At 34.7% G+C, this 23,741-nt stretch overlaps 1 protein-coding gene across 1 annotated transcript in view; it reads left to right on the top strand.

Annotated features, from left to right (window-relative positions):
* DYNC2H1 (dynein cytoplasmic 2 heavy chain 1) overlaps positions 1-23,741 on the top strand; it is a 376,258-nt gene that overhangs the window by 345,073 nt on the left and 7,444 nt on the right. The window contains 2 exon segments of the mRNA XM_032639512.1: positions 7,080-7,161; positions 20,434-20,550. Of these exon segments, the coding sequence (XP_032495403.1) occupies positions 7,080-7,161; positions 20,434-20,550 (199 nt within the window).

Here is a 23,741-nt window from a genome sequence, read left to right as displayed (position 1 = left end):
GGCATAAAAACAGACATGTAGATCAATGGAACAGATAGAAAGCCCAGAAATAAACCCACTCATATGGTCACCTTATCTTTGATAAAGGAGGCAAGAATATACGATGGAGCAATGACACTCTCTTCAATAAGTGGTGCTGGGAAAACTGGACAGCCACATGTGAAAAATGAAATTAGAACACTCCCTAACACCATACACAAAAATAAACTCAGATGGATTAAAGACCTAAATGTAAGGCCAGACACGATAAAACTCTTAGAGGAAAACATAGGCAGAGCACTCTATGACATAAATCACAGCAAGATCCTTTTTGACCCACCTCCTAGAGAAGTGGAAATAAAAACAAAAATAAACAAATGGGACCTAATGAAACTTCAAAGCTTTTACACAGTAGAGGAAACCTTAAACAAGACGAAAAGCCAGCCCTCAAAATGAGAGAAACTATTTGCAAACATAGCAACTAACAAAGGGTTAATCTCCAAATATACAACTCATGCAGCTAAATATCAAAAGAAAAACCCAATCCAAAAATGGGCAGAAGACCTAAATAGACATTTCTCCAGAGAAGATATACAGATTGCCAACAGCCACGTGTAAGGATGCTCAACATCACTAATCATTAGGGAAATGCAAATCAAAACTGAGAAACCACAGAACCACAGATGCCTGCACAGACAGCACATTGGACTGCTGTATGCACATGAACCTCACTTGATTCAGCACTCCCCTCCTGGGACAAAATTCCTGGTGTGGGGAGTGGGGAAAACCCACACTTAAAGGAAATGGAGCCAGTTCGAGCCTGACACACAGGTCTTCTTCTGCAGCAACATGGGATCAGACCCCGACCCTGGGAGGGCAGTGATGGTTACTGACCAGAGAAGAAGCCTTGCCTCACACCCCAGGCCAGCTCTGTCTCCAGCCCCACCACTTACCAAGGCGATAGCTGCCAGCACACTCTGAGGAAAGACATGACTGGCATCCACATCAAATCCAGCTCTCCCACCAAAGGCATTGAACATATGTAGTCAGCATAGAGACACTCAAACATAAGAACACCCCTTTAAGATGCAATAGGTAACTGTTTCACCTAAATTCATAGAGGCAGAGAAAGTTAAGTCTAAAATAATGAAAAGACAGAGGAACTACTCTCAATTGAAAGATCAAGAGAAAAAATAAATAATGAAAGAAAAATAAACAATTTACCAGATAAAGAGTTAGACACATTGGTAGTGAAAATGTTACTTGAATTAGGAAAAAGAATTGATCTAAAAAATGAACATGTTCTCAAGGATCTAGAAAATATAAAGATCCAGTCAAAAATAAATAATTTAATAGCTGAAATAACACATTAGAAGGAATGAATAGCAGACTAAGTGATATAGAAGAATGCATAAGTGATCTGGAAGACAGAATAATGGAAACCATCCAATCAGAGCACCAGGAGAAAAAAAAAATTTTTTTTTAAAAGCAATCTAAGAAACATGTCTGATAACATTAAGTGTCCCAACTTTCACATTTTAGTGGTTCCAGAAAAAGAAGAGAGAGAGAAGGAGAGTGAAAATGTATTTGAGGAAATTGTGTCTGAAAACTTCAGAAACCTGAAGAAGGAAATAGATATCTAGGTACAGGAAGTACAGAGGGTCTCAAACAAGATGAACCCAAACAGACCCACACCAAGATATATCATAATTAAAATGGAAAAATTTTTAAATAGAGAATTCTAAAGGCAGCAAGAAAAAAATAGAGAGCCATACACAAGGGAATCCCCATAAGGCTATCAACTGATTTCTCTGCAGAAACATTGCAGGCCAGAAAGGATATATTTAAAATCCTGAAAAGGAAACACCTGCAAGCTAGGATACTCTACCCAATAAAATTATCATTTAGAATAGAAAAAGAGATAAAGAATTTCTCAGACAAGCAAAAACTAAAAGAATTCATCAATACTAAACCTACCCTAAAAGAACTGTTGAAGGATCTCTAAATGGAAAATAAGAATCTATAGGAAATGGAAAATCCCAGTAGGAAAGATAAATATATAGTAAATGTTGAAGATCACTTAAATAAGTCAGTACATAGATTAAAAGACAAAAAGTGTAAAAGCAACTATAACTACAACAAACAGCTAAGGGATAAACATGAAGATGTAAAATATGACACAAAAAGCAAAAATGTTGGGGAGGGTAGTAAAAATGTATATCTTTTAAAATGGTTTGAACTTAAATGACTGTCAGTTTAAGTCAAGTAGATATAATTATGGGTCAACACACATGAACCTAGGGTAACCACAAATCAAAAACCTACAATACATACACAAAAACTAAAAAGAAAGGAACACAAGCATAGTACTAAAGAAAATTGTCTAACCACTAGAGAAGAAACAAAGATGTGAACAGAAAAAGCTACAAAAGCAGCCAGAAAACAAGTAATAAAATGGCAATACGTACATACCTATTAATAATTACTTTAAATGTCAATGGACTAATGCTCTAATTAAGTGGCTTATTGGATACAAGAACAAGACCCTTCAATATGCTGCCTGTAAGAGACTCACTTTAGGGCTAAAGATACACACAGACTGAAAGCGAACAGGTGCAAAAAAGATATTTCATGCAAACAGAAGCAACAAGAAAGTGAGGGTAGCAAAACTGATGTCAGACAAAATAGATGTTAAAACAAAGGCTATAACAAAAGACAAAGAAGGGCATTATACAATGATAAAAGGATCAATACAAGAAGAGGATATTACACTCGTTAACATATATGCACCCAATACAGGAGCACCTAAATATATGAAGCAAATACTAACAGATATGACGGGATAACTTGACAATAATACAATAATAGTAGGGGACTTTAATACCCAACTGACATCAATGGACAGATCATCCAGAAAGAAAACCAAAAAGACAACAGAGGTCTTAAATGACACAATGGAACATTTGCACATAATTGATACCTACAGGACATTATATCCAAAAACAGGAGAATACACATTCTTTTCAAGAGCATATGGGATATTCTTCATGAGAGCTCACATACTAGATCACAAAACAAGCATCAGTAATTTAAGAGGATAGAAATTATATCAGGCATCTTTTTTCTGACCACAATGGTACGAAGCTAGAAATCAACTTCAGAAAGAAAAATGGGAAAAGAACAAACATATAGAGACTAAACAACATGCTACTAAAAAGCCAATGGGTCAATAAGGAAATCAAAGAGGAAATCAGAAAATACCTTGAGACAAATGAAAATGGAAACGAAACACTCGAAAATCTATGGGATGCATCAAAAGCAGTTCTAAGAGTTGATACTGATACAGGCCTTCCTCAAGAAACTAGAAAAATCTCGGGCTTCCCTGGTGGCGCAGTGGTTGAGAGTCTGCCTGCCGATGCAGGGGGCACGAGTTCGTGCCCTGGTCTGGGAAGATCGCACATGCCGCAGAGCGGCTGGGCCCGTGAGCCATGGCCGCTGAGCCTGCGCTTCCAGAGCCTGTGCTCCGCAACGGGAAAGGCCACAACAGTGAGAGGCCTGCATACCGCAAAAAGAAAAAAAAAAAAAAAACCTCAAATAAACAACCTAACATACCACCTAAAAGAATTAGAAAAAGAAGAATTAGCAAAGCCCAAAATCAGCAGAGGAAAGGAAATAATAGAGATCAGAGGGGAAATAAGTAAAATAGACATAAGAAGAAAACAATAGAAATGATTAATGAAACCAAGAGCTGGGTTTCTAAAAAGATAAACAAAATTGATAAGCCTTTAGCCATGCTCACCAAGAACAAAAGACCCAAAAAAATAAGAAATGAAAGAGGAGAAATAACAACCAATACCACAGAGATTAAAAAAAAAAAAATCACAGGAGAATACTACCAACAGTTATATGCCAACAAATTGGACAACCTAGAAGAAATGGATGAATTTCTAGAAGTATACAGCCTGCCAAGACTGACTTAAGAAGAAATAGATGATTTCAATAGACCAGTCACTAGTAGTGAAATTAAATTTGTAATAAAAATACTCCCAGCCAGCAAAAGTCCAGGACTAGGTGGCTTCACAGGGGAATTCTACCAAACATATAAAGAAGAACTAATACCTGTCCTCTAAATCTATTCCCCAAATTCAAGAGGATAGAACATTCCCAAATTCATTCTACAAGGCCACCATTTCTCTGATAACCAAAAGCAGCCAAAGACTACTACAAGAAAGAAAATTACAGGCCAATTGATGAATATAGGATGTAAAAATCCTTAACAAAATATTAGCAAACCAAATCTAACAATATATGAAAAGGCTCATACACCATGAAAAAATGGGATTTATTACAGTCGCAAGGATGGCTCAACATTTGCAAATCAATTAATGTGATACACCACATTACCACAAGAAAAGGCACAAATCAAATTATCATCTCAATAGATGCAGAAAAAGCATTTGACAAAATTCAACATCTGTTCGTGATAAAAACTCTCATCAAAGTGGATATAGAGAGAACATACCTCAACATAGTAAAGGTCATTTATGACACCTATAGCCAGCATCATACTCAGTGGTGAAACAATGAAAGCCTTCTTCTAAATTCAGGAACAAGACAAGGATGCCCACTCTCACTACTTCTATTTAACATATTATTTGAAGTCCTAGCCACAGTAATCAGACAAGAAAGAAATAAAAGGCATCCATATTAGAAGGGAAGAGTTAAAACTTTCACTATTTGCAGATGACATGATACTGTATATATAGAAAACCCTCAAGTCTCCACCCAGAAACTATTAGAACTAATAAATGAATTCAGCAAAGTTGCAGGATACAAGATTAATATACAGAAATCTATTATGTTTCTATATAATAATAATGAGCTATCAAAAAGAAAAAGTCAAAAAAAATGTTTAAAGTCACATCAAAAAGAATACCTAGGAATAAAGTTAACCAAGGAGGTGAAAGACCTATGATCTGAAAAGTATAAAACATTGATGAAGGAAACTGAAGAAGATTCCAAACAATGGAAAGATACTTGTTGTTCTTATGATTTTGTTAAAATGAATATACTACCAAAAGCAATCTACAAATTTAATGCAGTCCCTATCAAAATACTCATGACACTTTTCATGGAACTAGAACAAGTGATCCTAAAATTGAAATGGAACCACAAAAGACTCCAAATTGCCAAAGAAATCTTTTTTTTTTGGGGGGGGGTATGCCACTCGGTATGCAGGATCTTACTTCCCTGACCAGGATTGAACCCATTCCCCCCTACAGAGTCTTAACCACTGGACTGCCAGGGAAGTCCCTGCCAAAGCAATCTTGATAAAAAAGAACAAAGCTGGAGATATCATCCTTCTAGACTTCAGACTATTCTGCAAACCTACAGTAATCAAAACAGCATGCTACTGGCACAAAAACAGACACATAGATCAATGGAACAGATTAGAGAGCCCAGAAATAAACCCCCACACCTGTGATCAATTAATACACAACAAAGGAGGCAAGAATATACAGTGGAGAAAAGACAGTCTGTTCAATAAGTGACATTGGGAAATCTGGACATCTACATGTAAAACAATGAGATTAGAACATTACCTCACACCATATTCAAAATAAACCCAAAATGAATTAAACTTCTAAATGTTAGACATGAAACCATAAAACTCCTAGAAGAGAACATAGGCAGAACACTCTTTGACATAAATCGTAGCAATAGTTTTTGGATCTGTCTCCTAAGGCAAAAGAAATAAAAGTAAAAATAAACAAATTGGACCTAAGAAAACTTAAAAGCTTTTGCACAACAAAGGAAACCATCAGCAAAATGAAAATACAACCTAAGGAATGGGAGAATATTTGCAAATAATGCAGCGGACAAGGAGTTAATAACCAAAATATACAAACAACTCATACAACGTAATATCAAAAGAAGCAATCCCATCATCGTGAAGCAATAGCAAAAATGACTTCAAAACTCCCTTCACATGTGATTTATGTAAAAGCGTATTTCCCCCTTGAACCTTCTCCCCTCTTTCCATCCTGCTTACACCACACAAATCCAAGTGGTCCTACTATATAAAGTCAGATGGAAAAACCCTGGTCTGTATCAGGAAGAAAAGGACTGCTAACACCACCTGCTATTAAAATTCTTTAATAGCACCCCCCCCCCAAACAAGTTAAATAAAATTAAAAATGTAATTTCTGGGCTTCCCTGGTGGCGCAGTGGTTGAGAGTCCGCCTGCCGATGCAGGGGACAAGGGTTCGTGCCCCGGTCCGGGAAGATCCCACATGCCGCGGAGCGGCTGGGCCCGTGAGCCATGGCCGATGAGCCTGTGCGTCTGGAGCCTGTGCTCCGCAATGGGATAGGCCACAACCGTGAGAGGCCCGTACAGCAGGAGAAAAAAAAAAAAAAAAAATGTAATTTCTCAATACACTAGCCACATTTAAAGTTCTCAATAGCCACATTTGGGTAGTGGCTGCCATTTTGGACTGAATGAAAATATATTTATCTCTGTAGAAAATTCTGTTAGACAATGCTGACTAGGCTTCTTGGTGGGAAACAGTATTTGATGGTTAAGTTCAAACTCTTTTTAAAAACAAATTTGGAATATCATATCATATATAGTCTATCATTTTTAAGAAGTTAGAATGCAATGAAAGAGACACTTCCAAAAACATACTGAAAAAAATTTAGTTTCTTTTTAGTGCTTTGGGGGATATTCAATTGATAGTACCTCAGGAGCATATTATAAATATCATATTTCAGTTCAGCTAGTAAACATTTATTGAACCACCATTGAACCCCCATTATGTGCCTGCATTTGAGGATGATGGTCAAAATGGAGGATGTAAAAATAAAAGACCCTATCCTCAAGATACCTACACAACCTTGAAGAGGAGACTGACATAACAAGTTAACTTTAAAAAGTTAGTGTGAAATCTAAGGTATTGTGCATAGCCTAAGATATCTGATTACTTGTACATTATAAATATTTCAATTTTAAATAAATAGGAATGTGTATATCTTCTATAGCTATTCATATTTTAATTCCTGAAAATTATCTCTTTCTGACATTTGATGCTTTATTTTCACAGGGCTATGGTCTGCTCTGTGGATAGCCTTAAATTTGTGGCCTCATGGAAGGGTCGACTGCAAGAAGCAAAGCTGCAAATTAAGGTATTAGAATAATTTTAGATGTTTATCTGAGTCAAAAATTATGTAATTACCAACTGTGATAAAGAGATTTTGCTCCAATCTCAAAGTCACCTATCTCTATAGTGTAAGATCAGCAGAGATAGATTATATTACCTGTGTGAAAAATCAAGAGTAAGTTAAGATTTAACATGAAATAACCTGTACAAGATACAACATGTTCTAATGTAAAAATAAGAATCTTAGGAATATAACATAGTATTTGAAAATATAACTTCAGTAAAAAAATGATATAAATCTTGAAGTTCTGTTAGGTTACCTGTTCTAACATTCGAGTCAATAAATATTTGCTATACAATGAAGTATGTATAAAATGTGTGAAAAATTTAGACCAAATCTTGTCCTTAGGGAGTTTACAATTTGTGAGTATATTAGTTCACTGTTAAAATCAAGCCAACTATGTTAAAAAAAAATTAAGCCATCTTTTGCAGTATAAATTTTCCTAGCTAGCTTTTCTGCTAAAAATGCATTACTCTTGCAATAATAGATAATATAGATAACCATTCAAATATTAATAACAAAATTAATGAAATGCTTCCCCCAACAACTCCAACCTTCTTCCATGTCATTGGCATTCTCTACCATTCTTTCCCATTCTCGCACATAGAATTGCCCTCTTAACTTTTTTCCACTGCTAATATAAGATACTGCATGTTGTAGTAAAATTATCTCTATACATCTGTGTTGGTCTGTCTTATGATATTGTAATGACATTGAAGATAAAGACTGTCTTATCCATCTTCAGATCCCCAGTATCTAGTTCAGTATATTACATATAATTAAAATAAATGTAAAACCATAGTTCTTTAACTTAGTTGACCTTAGGCAACTGACTTTTCAGAAGTTCTATTTATATAATTCTAGTTCTCAGGCCAACAATTTTCTTTTCATATCAGTGCTGCTTTCTAACATACTATATAATTTATTTATTATATTTGTTGTTTGTTGTCTGTCTTATTCTACTGGAATGTAAGTCCCATGAGCGTAGTCACTTTTTTTCCAGTTTTGTTGTATCTCAGATACCTCAAACAATACCTCGTACATAATAAGCGCTCCATTAAAACCTTGTTGAATTGTTGAGTTGAAGGCCAACAATAGGAGAGGCACTATAATAGGCATTATTAACATCAGCTGTAATGGTATAGTGTGCCAGAAATTTGATCATTAACAATAAGCTAGGTCTTTCTTTCTCTTTTGGCTCTATAGATTGCTATAAAATTCAACATTGAAGCTGAAGAAATTAGCAGGTTCTCTTTCATCCTTCGCATTTTATTTTAACCTTAGCCTCTAGCCCATAAGGGCTACCTTAGCTATTACTGGTGCACATAAACTGTTGCCTAGCTGTTAAGGAGAGGGAGGGAATACATGATGTATAATCCAGGAATCATGCAGTTTACCTGGTTGTGTGGTCTCTTAGCAGCTGTGAAGCACACACATAATATGGTAGTATCATTGTTTGGGTATATTGATATAAAAAACAAGGGAAATGAGTTTTATTTTGTGTCAAGGTGTGTTCATATTTCCAGAACTATTTCGCTCCTGTTCTTACAAAATAGAAATAAAATGATCTACAACCAGAAAACCCCAAGCATATATGTTATGTTTTATAGATGGGGGAAAAAGGCTGGCAGTTAATAAAGCAAGATTCTAGGACTTCCCTGGTGGCGCAATGGTTGAGAGTCCACCTGCCGATGCAGGGGACATGGGTTCGTGCCCCAGTCCGGGGAGATCCCACATGACACGGAGCGGCTAGGCCCGTGAGCTATGGCCGCTGAGCCTGCGCGTCCAGAGCATGTGCTCCACAACGGGAGAGGCCACAGCAGTGAGAGGCCAGCGTACCGCAAAAAAAAAAAAAAAAACTAAAACAAGATTCTAATCTTAGTTCTCCAAAACAGAGCCATGTGACTTTTAAAAACAATGAAGCAGTCTGAGCCTTTGTTGTCTCTTTTATCAATGGATATAAATAATAACTTCCTTGACATGTTTATTATGAGGGTCTCTGAAAACCTATGTGTGTGTGTGTTTTATTATTTCTTTTAACTTGATTTGGATTAGGTTTCATTAGGCAATATTTATTTTTTAATTAGAAACAAAAGTGTATTTTAATAAAAGTTCTCTGCTCTTATCCAGTAAAGCAGAATTCTGTCATTTGACATTCATGAAAGCTACTATATTGTTAAAAACCAAAATATTCATTGGTCAATATATTCAGGAACATTATAAGTTTGATACAATTATATCTTACAACTTTAAGTTAAAAAAGCCATCTCTACACATGGGATTTGAGGTAATTCAACAGAATTTTTCCTCTCTTTGGCCCCTCATTCATATGAGCTATAGAAGCACATTTCCTAATTTCTTACCTGCAGTTCCAGATATATTTATCAGATAAAAAGTTTTTGTAAGCCCCTCACTGTTTGCACTTGGCAAAATCAGCAAGTTAAATAACTCATTTAGGTTCCTCTTAATCAAATTTTTCAGCAAAAGGATTATTTTGATAGGAGAATATTGGATTTGAATTATGTTTGAATTTTACTGTCACTGCAGAATTTAATTTATTTTGAATATATTTCAATCTCTACCACCCTAGACTGAATTAAACTAGTGAAATGTTCAAGCAAGGCTATAGTTCCCACACCAATCAATATTTCAACCTCCTAGACCAGCTTAAGGGAACATGTATGTATATTGATTTTTTTAGATCCTGAACATGACCCTCTAAACTTTCCTCACTACCGTTATTGATTTATTATTTGTTAAACAGCAGTTGTGAAACTTAGTACTGGAAAATGTGTAAATCAAGCACCCGTTCAGCTTGCGTTCTAGATCTTGCCCAAGGCTGTGAAAGTTTTGCCCTGACAAATCTGAGTAGCTTCCAGCTCCCTCCTTGACTGCTGATGCTGCCAAACACAAAAGGCAAAAACAAGTCTTTTACCTTGGCAAATCAGGCTTATTAAAAACATTTTAGTCTTGTTAATAATGCACAATTCCCTAGGATACCTGAAAGCTGCTGCTCCTTTGGGACCTGGTAGAGTCATATAGCCGCGCATGCTTGCCAGTTCATTTCGGCTGCTTCATGCCAGGCTAGAGTCTGCCCATATACCAAGTGGTTATTATGCTATTCATATTTCAGTTCCCTCCCTTGTAAAGCTTACCAGGAAATAGAAGTTAAAACAATGAAGAAATTAGACATTTAGACATGTGAGGGTTCATGAGGAGAATGGGTTCATCAGAATTGGGAGTTAGGAGCTTTAGACGCATCCTCCCCAAATGAGTATAAGTAGCTTATCAGTCCAGCAGTGGACAATCTACCAAAAAAAGAAATCCTTAAATAGTTCATTTTAAGACATATATTTCTGATAGTTTTCATTTTAAAACTGAGCACTTAATGTGAATATGCTTATAGTCATTATAAAGTAGAGATCGTTTTTAAATCATGGGGGAACTATAAGAGTGCTTAGTAATATAATTTTCTTTAAAAGTCAATCTCTAAAATGAGTTGGTATGTGCAAACTAGTACAATATAAAACCAGTTCAACAGAAAATGATTTTTCTTAAGAACTTAAGTAACTACAGCAACCAGAGGTTTTAAATCTATTTGATATTCTTGTAGCATTAAATGCTTTGACTGTCTTACTATGTTTCCACCAGTTTAAAGGACTTTTAATTCTTAGTTGACTATACTGTTTAGGTAGCCTTGCCAATTTAATGCTGTCTTCTCATGCTCTGAAAATATAGCAGGAAGCTGAAAACTGGCTCAAATTTCCTGTTTTGAAAGTCTTTCTGCTAGGAAACATTCCGACTTTACTTGACACTGCTGAAAAAAAGTCAGTGTGCTGGTATTACGTACTAAGTTCCATCAGTGGTTCTAGTCCTTCCCCAGCTTTCAAAAACTTCCAAGAAACCTGTTTGTATTTCTTTCCCTAGAACGCTCTCCTTCTTCAACCTATATCAAGCCACATATGTAATTTTATATTTTCTAGTAGTTACATTAAAAAAAGTAAAAGAAACAGATACAAATAATTTTAATATTTTATTTAACATATATACAAAATATTGTTGCTTCAACATATAATAACTATTTTAAAATTATGAATGATATATTTTACTTTCCTTTTTATTGTATAAAGTCCTTGAAATCCATCACATATTCCATATTTATGGCACATCTCAATTCAGACTAGTAACATCTCAATGCTCAATAGAACATGTGGCCATGGCTACTGTATTGGATAGTAGCTCTAGACAGAGAAGGTAATTCCCTAGAGAAAATTTAAATATTCTCTGATCTTCAAGTTTTCTCCAAATTTTTGTAGTATTTTTCCTTATTAAACAATTGCAAACAGATACAGAAGGAGAGAGAATAGTAAAATGAATCTCCATATGCAGTTTTCAAGATTTAGAAATATTCCTCCTTTTTCTCTTTTTGATTGTCTTTGCTGAAGCAATTCCAGACATTGTTTTGTTTTACTCCTCCATTTCTCAAAAAAATTTTTTTCTTAAATAAACACAATATATTATCACACATACAAAAATTAACAATAATTCCTTGGCATCATTTAATACTCAGTTCATAACAATATTTACCACTGTCTCAAAAAAAACTCTTTTCCAATAGTTTGTTCAAATGAGGGTCAAGGTCCAGACACTGTGTTTGGTTATTATGTACCTTATGTCTTTTCACATCTAGATGAGGTTCCTCTTATTATTTCATACCACTGTTTGTTACAGAATCAAGGTTACTTCTCTTATAGAATGATCTACAGTTGATATTCATGTCTTGGCTTCCTTGTGTTATTATGTAACTTTTGTTCTTCTGTCCCTCGTTTCTTATAAAATGGAAGTTAGTTGTAGATGAAACAAATTTTTCTAAATCTGTTATTCCTTCTGCATTTATTAGCTGAAATTTTCTTCAAAGAAGCCTAATCAACTAGGTCTATGTGGTTACCTAGATACCATGGAATTTTATATAGAAAATAAAGGATAAATGCTTTTTTAAAAAAATTTAAACTAGGGATATTCAGAATATGGTGTTGATACACTGTTTCCCACAGTGTTCAATAACATTTCTTCTCTGTTTTTAAGTATCAGTGTGAACTTCTTATATTTAATGTGCTTCTGTAAATTGCATTTATTATTCTTTTTCATGTTCAGTATCCCTAGTCTTTGGCTTATGTGTAGAGCCTCCTCATGTTGACCTCTGTATCTTATTTTTCGTAAAGTTTTATAGTGAAGCATAATATCATACAGTAAGTTGCACAAATCTTAAGAATACAACTTTATGGGGCTTCCCTGGTGGCGCAGTGGTTGAGAGTCCGCCTGCCGATGCAGGGGACGCGGGTTCGTGCCCCGGTCCGGGAAGATCCCACATGCCGCGGAGCGGCTGGGCCTGTGAGCCATGGCCGCTGAGCCTGCGCGTCCGGAGCCTGTGCTCCGCAACGGGAGAGGCCACAACAGTGAGAGGCCCGCGTACCACCAAAAAAAAAAAAAAAAAAAAAGAAAACAACTTTATGAATTTTTTAATAAGCAAACAGACCTATGAAACCATTATACAGATTAATTTTAATATTTTAGGACACTTTTTCCTCAAAATTTCTTTTTATAATTAAATGGACCTAACACATTCAGTACAAACTTTATTTTTCTTTCATTCTAAGAGATATACTTAATATATCCCCCTAGATATTTGTCTACCCATTTTTCTTTCCTCCTTTTATATATTATATTGTATAATGTATTCTGATTTTAAACAGTTGAGAACTTCAGGTGAAGATGGCCCAGGGAGCTAATGATTCATCCTGTCTGCTCCGGATAGATATATAATGATAGAAAAAATATAAAAAGAGGAAACCACAAACATCAGTATTTCATTGCATCAGAAGCAGGACAAAGTAAAATTGTGACTAAGTCTGAAAGTACAGGTCTTGAGCTCCAAGTCCAGAGGTAGGAAGCAATGAACAGTATGGCGCCAGCAGAGTGAAAGGTATTAGTGGTGCTATATGTGAAATGGAGACTGAAACAAGGGTCATTGCTTAAATCCAGGACTGAGATTAGGCTCTCCAGCTCTCCAATAAAAGGAGACTGAATAAAGTTATTGGCCTAAGGGAGCTGAAAGATAAAGGCATAGACTTAATATTAGATATTGAGCCACACTAACCACCAGATCAATAGCTTAGAACTGCAATATCCCCAACACCTGCAGAATAGAACCTCCGAACTGGCATTGTAAATTTTATAGCTATGTAGATTTGGAAATGTCACTATAGAGGTATGTGGGAGAAAAATAAAATACCCCTCAAGATGAATCTAGAAACCCAAATCCAAATAAATGGGGAAAAAATCTAATCCTAGAAAAGAAAATGAGCAAAATCATTAGGTTAATCAACATCTGGTCATTTCATTTATTATTACTTTTGGGAAAATCTGATAAAAAATGTTAAAATATTTATTTTAGTTTCCGTAAACAGTTGTAAGAAAGAATAACTTTCACTAAAAAAATTATCAAAACTCACAGAATAGAAACAGGCAGAAATAATAAAGTTATATGTAGGTAGATGTGAAAACCAATCAGTAGTCTTGGAGATGAAAAATATAATCTTTAAATGAAATATTGATAGATTAAATATACTCTACATTAGATACAATTGAAAAAAGACATATTAATTGGAAGTTAGTGCTAAGGAATTAACTCAGAACTGATCACAAATGTAAAGTGTTAAAAATATGAAAGAGATATTATCAGACATAGAGGATAGTTTAAGGCATTCTATCCTACTTGTAAAAGGATTTCTACTATAGAACAGACAGAATGGCAGAGAAGCAAAATTTGAAAAATTAGTTGCAGGGATTTTCCAGAATTGGAAAATGGTAAGAGTTCTCAGGTGAAATGCACATACAAAGTACCAAAAAAATTAACTAAAAGTATATTCAAGTTCACACCTCGTTACACTATAGTGAAACTATACAATATCAGGGTTAAAGTGAAAAAATCTTAAAAGCTACCAGATAGAAAACTCAAAGTTCCAACCAAAAAAAAAATACAAAAAAACAAAACATAACATCAAATAGATTACTCATCAGCTCACTAGATGCCAAAAGGCAATGGAGTGAGTAATATATTCAAATTGATGAGGAATAGTAATTGTTAACCTCAAACTTTATTCCCATCTAAAATATCATTCAGTAATGAAAGCAATAAAAAGATATTTCCAGAAACCCAAACACCACAAGGGCTTACCACTCTCAGAACCTCAAAGAATGTTAATGTTTCATTAAAACATGAAAAAGAAAAGCCAGAGAGAAAACAAAATATACCAAAAATAATAGTGAGCCCAAAAATTACAAAATAATTTAATTTTAACATGTAATTTAAATTAAGTATTGACTGTAAAATATAACTTTTTATTACGTTTAAACTAAAACTAAAACTCTAAACAGTAATAATTAGATTAGGAATAACATGCTGAAATAAAATCCATGTCATGTTCAGGAGAAGTACTGAATAACTAAGAATTCATTAGAAAATGTCACTATTGTCACTAACATTAGAAAATGTTACTATTCAAAAGATATGGTTAAAAGCTTAAAAATAGATACGCAGTCCATTAGCAGAAAAGGAGAAAAATTAAACAAAAAGAAATAAAGAGGAAAACTATATATTAAATATACTGAAAATAATTTCAAATATATGACTGATAACAATAAATATAATATTTTAAATTGAAGTATAGTTGAATTACAATTTTGTGTTAGTTTCAGGTATACAGCACAGTGATTTAGTTATATATATATATTTTTCAGATTATTTTCCATTAGAGGATATTAGTCAATATAGTTCGCTGTGCTATAGAGTAAATCCTTGTTGCTTATCTATTTTATGTATAGTAGTTTGTATCTGTTAATCTTATATGCCTACTTTATCTCCGCCTCCCTTTCCCCTTTGGTAAGTATAAGTTTGTTTTCTTTTTTTTAAATTTATTTTTTATACAGCATGTCCTTATTAGTTATCTGTTTTATACATATTAGTGTAAATATGTTAATCCCAATCTCCCAGTTCATCCCACCACCAGCCCCCCCCCCACTTTCCCTCCTTGGTGTCCATACGTTCTTTCTCTACATCTTTGTCTCTATTTCTGCCTTGCAAACCAGTTCACCTGTACCATTTTTCTAGATTCCACATATATGCGTTAATACACAGTATTTGTTTTTTCTCTTTCTGACTTACTTCACTCTGTATGACAGGCTCTTGGTCCATCCACGTCTCTACAAATGACCCAGTTTCGTTCTTTTTTATGGCTGAGTAATATTCCATTGTATATATGTACTGCATCTTATTTATCCATTTGTCTGTTGATGGGCATTTAGGTTACTTCCATGACCTGGCTATTGTAAATAGTGCTGCAATGAACATTGGGGTGCATGTATCTTTTTGAATTATGATTTTCTCTGGGTATATGCCCAGTGATAGGATTGCTGGGTCATATGGTAATTCTATTTCTACTATTTTAAGGAACCTCCATACAGTTCTCCATAGTGGCTGTATAAATTTACATTCCCTCCAACAGTGCAAGGGGGTTCCCTTTTCTCCACATGCTCTCCAGCATTTGTTATTTGTAGACTTTCTGATGATGTCCGTTCTAACTGGTGTGAGGTGATACCTCATTGTAGTTTTGATTTGCATTTCTCTAATTAGTGATGCTAATTAGAGCCTTTCATGTGCCTCTTGGCCGTCTGTATGTCTTCTTTGGAGAGATGTTCATTTAGGCATGTTTGTTTTCTGTGTCTGTGAGTGTTTGTTTTGTATACAGATTCATTTGTATTATTTTTTAGATTCCATATATGTGATATCATAATATTTGATTTTCTGTCTGACTTATTTCATTTAGTATATTCTTTAGGGCCATCCATCTTGCTGCAAATCACAGTATTTCATTCTTTTTATGGCTGAGTAATATCCCATTGTATATGTATACCACATCTTCTTAAGTCAGTTGTCTGTTGGTGGGCACTTGGGTTGTTTCCATATCTTGACTATATAGTTCTGTGATGAACATTGGGGTGCATGTATCTTTTCAAATTAGAGTTTTCATCTTTTTCATATATATGCCCAGGCGTGAGATTGCTGGATCATATGGTAACTTTATATTTAGTTTTTAAGGAATCTCCCATTCTTCACAGTGGCTGCACCAATTTACATTCCCACCAACAGTATGAGGGTTCCCTTTTCTCCACAACCTCTCCAGCATTTATTATTTGTAGGCTTTTTGATGATACCCATTCTGACAGGTGTGAGGTGATACCTCATTATAGTTTTGACTTACATTTCTCTAAAATTAGTGATATTGAGTATCTTTTCATGTGTCTGTTGGCTATCTGAAAGTCGTCTTTGGAGAAATGTCTAAGTCTTCTGCCCATTTTTTGACTGGGTAGTTTGTTTTTTCAATATTGTATTGTGTGAGCTCTTTGTATATTTTGTGTATTAACCCCTTGTTGGTACATTGTTTGCAAATATTTTCTCTCATTCCGTAGCTTATCTTTTCATTATGTGATGGTTTCCTTTGCTGTGCAAAGGAAACATTTAATTCACTGTTAAATTCAAGTTAAAATAAGAAGTATTCAAGGAATTCAGCATTGTATATGAAATAAATTAATGGCTTTAATCCTGTTTTTAGTGAGCAAAGTCACTACTATTACTGTTGCTAATCCCTTTTGAGTCTCACCTCAAAGAATTGGATCAGATTGATCTTAAAATAGGCTTTTCAAAGTAGGTTGGGGTTATGGTAGTTAGTTATTTGAAATATATTTATGCAATTGTGGTTGGCCTGATACATACTCCCCTTAATAAATGGTTTTGAAACTATAAACAGAACGAAATATGTGTGAGGGTTTTTTTTGGAGTTTTTGTTGTCATTGTTGTTTTGTTTTTTTATTTTCTTACTTTTGCAACTGCCCCTCTGTTTCAGATGTTTTAATCAGAGGTTTTAATCAGAGGTTTCAAGTGTGAATAACATCCAAGTACAGATTCTTTTCCTTTTGCTTTAATGATTTTATGCTGTTCCTATTCTGTTAAATTGAAAGCTATGCATTTATAAGCAAAACAAGAGTAGTTAGAGGAAATGGTATTACAGCAAGAGATGCACATTTAGATGCCTTTCACTTAATTATTTGCGTTCAACTCAAATAGTATATTTGTACAGATGTCAAGAAGCAGCCTCAACAATGCTGTTCTTTTAAAATAATGTAAACAGACATAGCCCCTATGGTTACCAAAGGGGAAAGAGGGAGAGAGGGATAAATTAGGAGTTTGGGATTAACATATACACACTACTATGCATAAAATAGATGACCAACAAGGACCTACTGTATAGCACAGGGAGCTATACTCAATATTTTGTAATAACCTATAAGGGGAAAGAATCTGAAAGAAATAGATATATATGTATGTATAACTGAATTACTTCACTGTACACCTGAAATTAGCACAATATTGTAAATCAACTATACTTCAATTAAAAAAAGATTAAAGTAAAAGAAAAGAGAGATCAGGTGTTGATATAGTGAATATTTTCAAATGTCTCTCTTGTGGAAATAAAGAAAATACTGGAATTCAAAAAAATATCTACTTGAAAAAATAAAATAATGTAAACAAATGAGCTCTGATCTCAGTAATTATTTCTTTGCATCCAAGGGATATGTGTCATGCACAATAAGGTACTAATGATTAAGATAGACTTCTAACAAACTTTTAATAGAAATATATGAAGTTTGCCCCATAAGTATATATGTTAAGTATAAATAGCATTTTAATATGGCTTATCATTTAAAGCAGGTGAAAAAGAGAGTGGAAGTACAGTATTGATCAAATTAGAAAGCATGCTCTAACACATCGCCTAGCTCTTTGATATATAAATTAAGTGATGGATAGACTCAGTTATCTAGGACAAATTTGGGAAATATTTTGCAAAATTGAATATAAGCAAAAATTTTTTGATTGAAATTATTTAAATAATTTCCAAACCTTATTTTGCCTTATTTAAATGGATACACTATATGAAACAATTCTAAATGTCTAGAAATTTGAATATGGATTAGATTAAATGAACAGTAATAGCTAATACTTATTGAGCATTTGCTGTATATCAGGCAATTTTCCAAGTATTTAAAATATAATGTTAGAGGGGATTTCTTATTTCCTGCTCCTGTTGCTTTTTCTGCGTGGAGGAATATTTACTAAGGTTCATACTCCTAGACACTCTCTGCCTTCTACCTGACTCCTTCCTTTCCAGGAAAGATGTCAGATAAAGGTGTTTATCTGACTGTGAGTTTGAGGCAGAAACCCAGGGCGGAATACTGCGCCTTCCTATGCTTTTCTTTTGGGTGTACACATTCTGCTCTGCCCCTTCAAGGCAGTCTCTGCACCTGGTGCAGCTGGCTCCTTAGCTTAGTACTGTCATAACTAGAAGTTAAGCCTTCCAAATTCTTGTGTTTAGTGTTGATATTAGCAAGTCCATTTGCCTGGAGACCTGTTATATCCTCCAAACTATCTTTTTCAGTAATAAAGGTAATATTTTGGGCCTACCTGTTTTTTCACCTTCCATTGATGCAGAATTCCAGATGGAACAAGGGTACCATTTGTTGATACTACTCCAATCCCTGATATATTATCATTTTATTATGTAAACAATAGGGTATCGCTTTTTGAAGTTCTTATGTTTTCATTTTTTCTACTTTACATTCCAAAGTAGGGGAATGATAGAGAGTATAGAGAGAAAAGGAGAGATTTAAAAGATTTTCTTGGAAGTGGCTGGACTTGATAGTTGATGGCATGTGGGAAGTTCAGGAGAAGGAACCAAGAATGTCTCCCAGGTGTCTGATTAAGCAACTACATGGTCAGTGGTGCCAATTACTGAAATAGGCTCCAGAGAATAGTATTTCTCACCCCTCCTACCCCCTGGTTAGAAGAGGAAAATGATGAGTTTATATCTGTATATGCATATTACATAGTCAAGTTGTGACACTATCAGTGGGGACTACTTTTACAAATTTCTATAAAGACCAATTGAGCGCAAAGCTCAATGAAATTTCTAGAAGAGGCCTTAGAAGAATTATCTTGCAGAGATTTTCTAGCACTGAAATTAGCAAGTACTCTTTAAATTTTAATTTACATTTCTCCAAGGCAATACTTCAACAACCCTGAAGTGGCCTGTATAACATCACATTAGTGGTATAGTAGAAAGAATATTGAATTTAGGAATTCAATAATTCTATTTTTAATCCCATCTCTTTCACTGACAAACAAGTTGCTTATCTTTTCATGGTAAAGAACCCTACTATAAATTTAGCTAATCAGAACTATTTGTCAAGGCATACTCTACTAGTACCTCCTCGTCCCTAAACCATTCTCTAGTTATAACTGAAAATGTTTTCAACACTTCCAACTTAAAGTGTTCCCTTGACTCTAAAATTCTATAGTATGTTAACTTAAAATGTACTATACAATATTTATAAGATTGTTTACATTTTCTATCAAGTTTAAATTGTGAGACTATAGATGGGGGTCTGAATGCAAATGCAGGCTCTACATTTGTTGCCTTTAGATAAACTCAGGGTAGATTAACACTACAGAAACGAAAAGAATGAACACTTTTAAAGAAATATGAAACTAATATTACCAAAATAATTATATTTTTATTTTCATAACTTTATAAATTTATACTAAGTTTAATTTAGAATAAGAGATGAACTCTTTCTCCTTTTTTATTCTTCTTTCAGCTCTGCATGACGTGTCAAGAATTTTTTCATTAACCTTTCCAAATTTTGTTCTATTTTTTAGAAAATGATGTTGGAATTCCAAGCAGGTAGCACATGTTCTTTTTCTCTAGTATACTTTTCTATCCCCCTCCTGGAAAAAGAGTAACTTTTTGGCTTTTGTCATTATATGTCTATTAATCTAATGCCAAGACATATGCAATTATATAACTAATGACATTTATGTCTTTTTTTCCAAAATACTTGCTAAAATTGAGGATTCAGCCTAAAGGAAGCTCACAGTGAACATTGGTTCAGGTCTTCACCTACATTATTATCAAACAAAATACCATGATCTTTGTTTTCACGTTGTTTGGAATGAATAGTCACAATGGAAATTGTTGCCTTTCTTCTGAAGATATACTGTAGTAACTCCTGCCATTTCGGCCTTTAATACATATTTTAATGGTTTATATGTTTCTATGACAGATCAGTGGCTTATTACTGGAAGGATGCAGTTTTGATGGAAATCGACTTTCTGAAAATCAGCATGATTCTCCTAGTGTATCATCAGTTCTCCCTTGTTTTATGGGCTGGATTCCACAGGTAATACATTTTTAACGGGAACAAGTTTTAATTTAATCAATTCATTTTTAGATTTTATCTTTTCAATAAGATATAATTGGCCTATGAATTTTTCATTTACTTTCTAATCTTACCTGCATTTGAACAAATTTACAGTCCAAATATTATGTCCTTTATAATTTTTAAGATGTACAGGACATTTTAAAAGCTTTATTTTGTTATGGAAAGAATAACATTATAGTTTTTAATTTCTAAATAAGTTATAGTCTAATAAGAAAAAAGCCTTAAATGGTAATCTGAACTACCACATATTGTGTTCCTATTATTTTCAGCAGTGTGCTAAATGTTTTATATACTTTACCTTACATACTTTTCTGAGTAGCCCTGCAAGGTAGATATTATTATTCCTATTTTCAAATGAGGAAATGTGTGTTCACATAAGTTAAATGACTTCCCTGTAGCTTGGCATGCAGAAATCGAAAGCATCAAGATGTTAATACACATCTAATACCATGTCACTATGCTGCTGATTGGCAGATGAAGAAAACTGTCTTGACAGAGGCTTATTCGGTTAACTTTTTCCCTTTTAAAACCTTCAATTTTTTAAAATAAATTTATTTATTTATTTTTGGCTGCATTGGGTCTTCATTGCTGCACACGGGCTTTTTTCTAGTTGTGTCGAGTGGGGGTTACTCTTTGTTGCGGTGCACAGTCTTCTCATTGTGGTGGCTTCTCTTGTTGTGGGGCATGGGCTCTAGGCGCTCATGCTTCAGTAGTTGTGGCACGTGGGCTCTAGAGTGCAGGCTCAGTAGTTGTGACGCACGGGCTTAGTTGCTCCACGGCATGTGGAATCTTCCCAGACCAGGGCTTGAACCCGTGTCCCCTGCATTGGCAGGTGGATTCTTAACCACTGTGCCATCAGGGAAGTCCAAAACCTTCAATTTTTGAAAGAACTTTCAACAATGGAACTTGAGGGATATTTGCCTTTAAAATAAGACATAGTTGTAGATGAAACACATAACTTTTACTAAATGTAAGTAAGAATACATGTGAATAAACTTTAAAGTTTTGATTCTGTATCTAATCACCAACAAACTATTTCATATACTGCTTACTACAATAAAAATGAGTTTTCTAGTTGTGAAATACTTCATTGAATTTTCCAATTATTATAATTCTTTTTGTAAAATAAAAAAATCCAAAGCATCAGAATATTTATTTTAAAATAAAAACTAATAAAGCCATAATTAACAGTTATTGCTCAGAGAGCTATAAGAGCATCCTCTGACCTAAAGGAACATACATTTCTGTGAAACTCGCCATTTCCACCCCCCATATAAGCTTCATTTTCTCTAGTAGTAGAGTGACAGAGAAGGGAGAAGTTGAAATCATCTTTATTTTATTTCTCTCTGGCTATTGATTCATGTAAGAAATTTGTATGTCAAAAAGTTGGTAAATTATGGATTACACACATTAGGTGTGCGGACCAGATCGAAAGTTCTATACAAAAGTTAAGGCTAGGGCTTCCCTGGTGGCGCAGTGGTTGGGGGTCCGCCTGCCGATGCAGAGGACACAGGTTCATGCCCTGGTCCGGGAGGATCCCACATGCCGCAGAGCGGCTGGGCCCGTGAGCCATGGCCGCTGAGCCTGTGCGTCCGGAGCCTGTGCTGCGCAGCGGGAGAGGCCACAGCTGTGAGAGGCCCGCATACAGCAAAAAAAAAAAAAGTTAAGGCTAAAATTTGCTGAGGGTTATAACCATAATATATAAAATTGTATATGATGGCAGAGATGAATTCAAATGGATCCAAATTATGAGAAGTGTTACTTCTCTGGCAAACAAATTTAAAAGCCATATAATGACCTTGATGGGGGGAAAGGTAGGACATGTATAAAATGATTCACTTAAGGAGAAACCCCAGCAATAAAAATAGAGCATGGAGAATGAGTAGGCATAAATGCAAAAGAGAGTGACCTAGAGCAATACCCACATAATTGACCACAAACTGAATGCAGATCAGGAATGCAGTGTGGTTATGAACAGAAGCCAATCTGTTAACTGGGTTGTATGAAAAGCAACATAACATTATAAGACTTGGAATTTATCCCTCCACAATATTTTACTTTGAGTATCATTTCTATCCAGTTTTATTTACCGCACTTTAAAAAATCAGGATTGGAATAGAAAGCTAAAAGTAATTTAATTTGAAAAATATCTCATGTAAAAAGAGGTAAAATGAATTGGAATATTTAGCCAATAAAAGAGATGGCTGAAAGATAATATGAATTTATTATTTTTATAAAAGAGATTTCCCAAAGCCTTCTGCACTTTTTCCTGCCATGTAATGGAAGGGTTTAAGATACTTCCCCACCTCTTTTTTCCCCTCCTTCCTTTACAGTGAGCCTCTTCTTCCCATATAATCTTACTGCTTTGACTGCCTCTCCTAGATCAGCTAAGAAGGAGAGAATTTGAGGTATATTGCTAAATGTTTCAGAACATGAAATTTTGGAGTCCAGCAGTCTAAATGCCACTCCCAGCTCCCAAACGTATGAGCTGGGTGATTTGGAGCAAATTACCTAACCTCATTGAGCCAGTTTCCTCATTTGAAAGTGGAGATAATGATGTTTGTATAGGACCATGTTGAGGAATAAATAAGGTCCTGTGTCTGTGAAGTACTTAGCAGGGCATCATACACGGTAAGTCTAATTTTTCCTGATGCCAACACTTTTAAATGTTTTTATAATAGTTTAATAATTAACTTATTTCATATAGTGCTTTATAGTGTACTAAGTGTTTTCAATCATCATTAGATAATTAAGTTCCTATGTACCATATTCTGAACCCTGGGATAACAAAAATAAATCTCTTCCATCAGAGTCTTCTGTTGAGTAGAGGAGCAAACAGGTAAAGAAACTATTAGAGTTCAGAGTTACAGAAGTACAATTATGGATGTTTACATGAAGTGCTTTGGCAAATGAAGGAGACCTCAGCTCTATCTTGTATAAGCAGATGAGGGAAAGTCAGATGACCTCACAGGGAGAGGAAGCAGCTTCTCAGGACTGTAGTCACAGTAGAAGTAAGAAAAGTTCAAGGACAAATTCAAAAATGGTAGGGGCAAGGCATTCCATATAGAAGGGGAAGTATATTTAAATGCATGGAGATACGAAAAGAATTTAGGTTATTTTGGGACCTGAAAGTATAGTATATCTGGAAT

This window comes from Phocoena sinus, chromosome 8, assembly GCF_008692025.1.
Source record: "Phocoena sinus isolate mPhoSin1 chromosome 8, mPhoSin1.pri, whole genome shotgun sequence".
Classification (NCBI taxonomy): Eukaryota; Metazoa; Chordata; class Mammalia; order Artiodactyla; family Phocoenidae; genus Phocoena; species Phocoena sinus.
Note: the sequence above shows the minus strand (reverse complement) of the source record. Positions and strands in the feature narration are given on the sequence as shown.